General features: G+C 70.0%; 1 protein-coding gene across 1 annotated transcript in view; it reads right to left on the bottom strand.

Annotated features, from left to right (window-relative positions):
- NXNL2 (nucleoredoxin like 2) overlaps window positions 1–446 on the bottom strand; it is a 9430-nt gene extending 8984 nt beyond the window's left edge. Inside the window, 1 exon segment of the mRNA XM_009639524.2 lies at window positions 7–446. Within this exon segment, the coding sequence (XP_009637819.1) occupies window positions 7–284 (278 nt within the window). The 5' untranslated portion in view covers window positions 285–446.
- Window positions 447–659: the final 213 nt, after the last annotated feature.

The following is a 659-nucleotide window of genomic DNA, read 5'->3' as shown; positions in this document are numbered from 1 at the left end:
AAGGGCAGGGCCAGCCAGTCCCCGTGCATGGCGCGCATGTAGCCCGCCATCTCCTCGGCGCTGTGGTCGGAGGAGATGAAGACGACCTCGAAGGGGGCGGGGGGCTGGGTATCCTCCAGCAGCTCCGTATAGAAGTCGCAGAGGACGGGGGTGAAGTCGCGGCACGGCGAGCACCAGCCGGCGGAGAAATACAAGCCCACGACCTTGTTCTGCAGGGCCTCCTCGGGGTCCACGCTGCGGCCGTCCTTGCTGACCAGGAGCCGCCCGCTGAACACATCCACCATACTGTCAACGGCCGGCCCCCGCGGGACGCAGAAGGGCAACGGGTGGCACCGGGGACTGAGAGCCCGGGCGGCCCCCGGCACAGCCCCGCCGCAGCCCCACGCTGGGACCTTCCTCCCGCCCTCTCCGCACCACTCAGCCCACCCAGAGCGGTAGCACCAGCCGCGTCCGTACCACCACGCTTCACTCCGGGGCTCTCAACGCCTCCGCTTTTATAGACTCCTGCCCCGGCCCGCCCATCGCTGACCGACAGCGGCATTCTCCAATGGCCGAACCAGGAGGGCGTGGCCATGCCCCCGCCCCCGGCCGGTAACGGACCCATGGGGCGGGGGCGGCAACCGGGAGGTCGGTTACGGGCTCCGCAGGCTACTGCACAA

This window comes from Egretta garzetta, unplaced genomic scaffold, assembly GCF_000687185.1.
Source record: "Egretta garzetta isolate BGI_Z169 unplaced genomic scaffold, ASM68718v1 scaffold375, whole genome shotgun sequence".
Lineage (NCBI taxonomy): Eukaryota > Metazoa > Chordata > Aves > Pelecaniformes > Ardeidae > Egretta > Egretta garzetta.
This window is presented reverse-complemented; position numbering and strand designations above follow the sequence as displayed.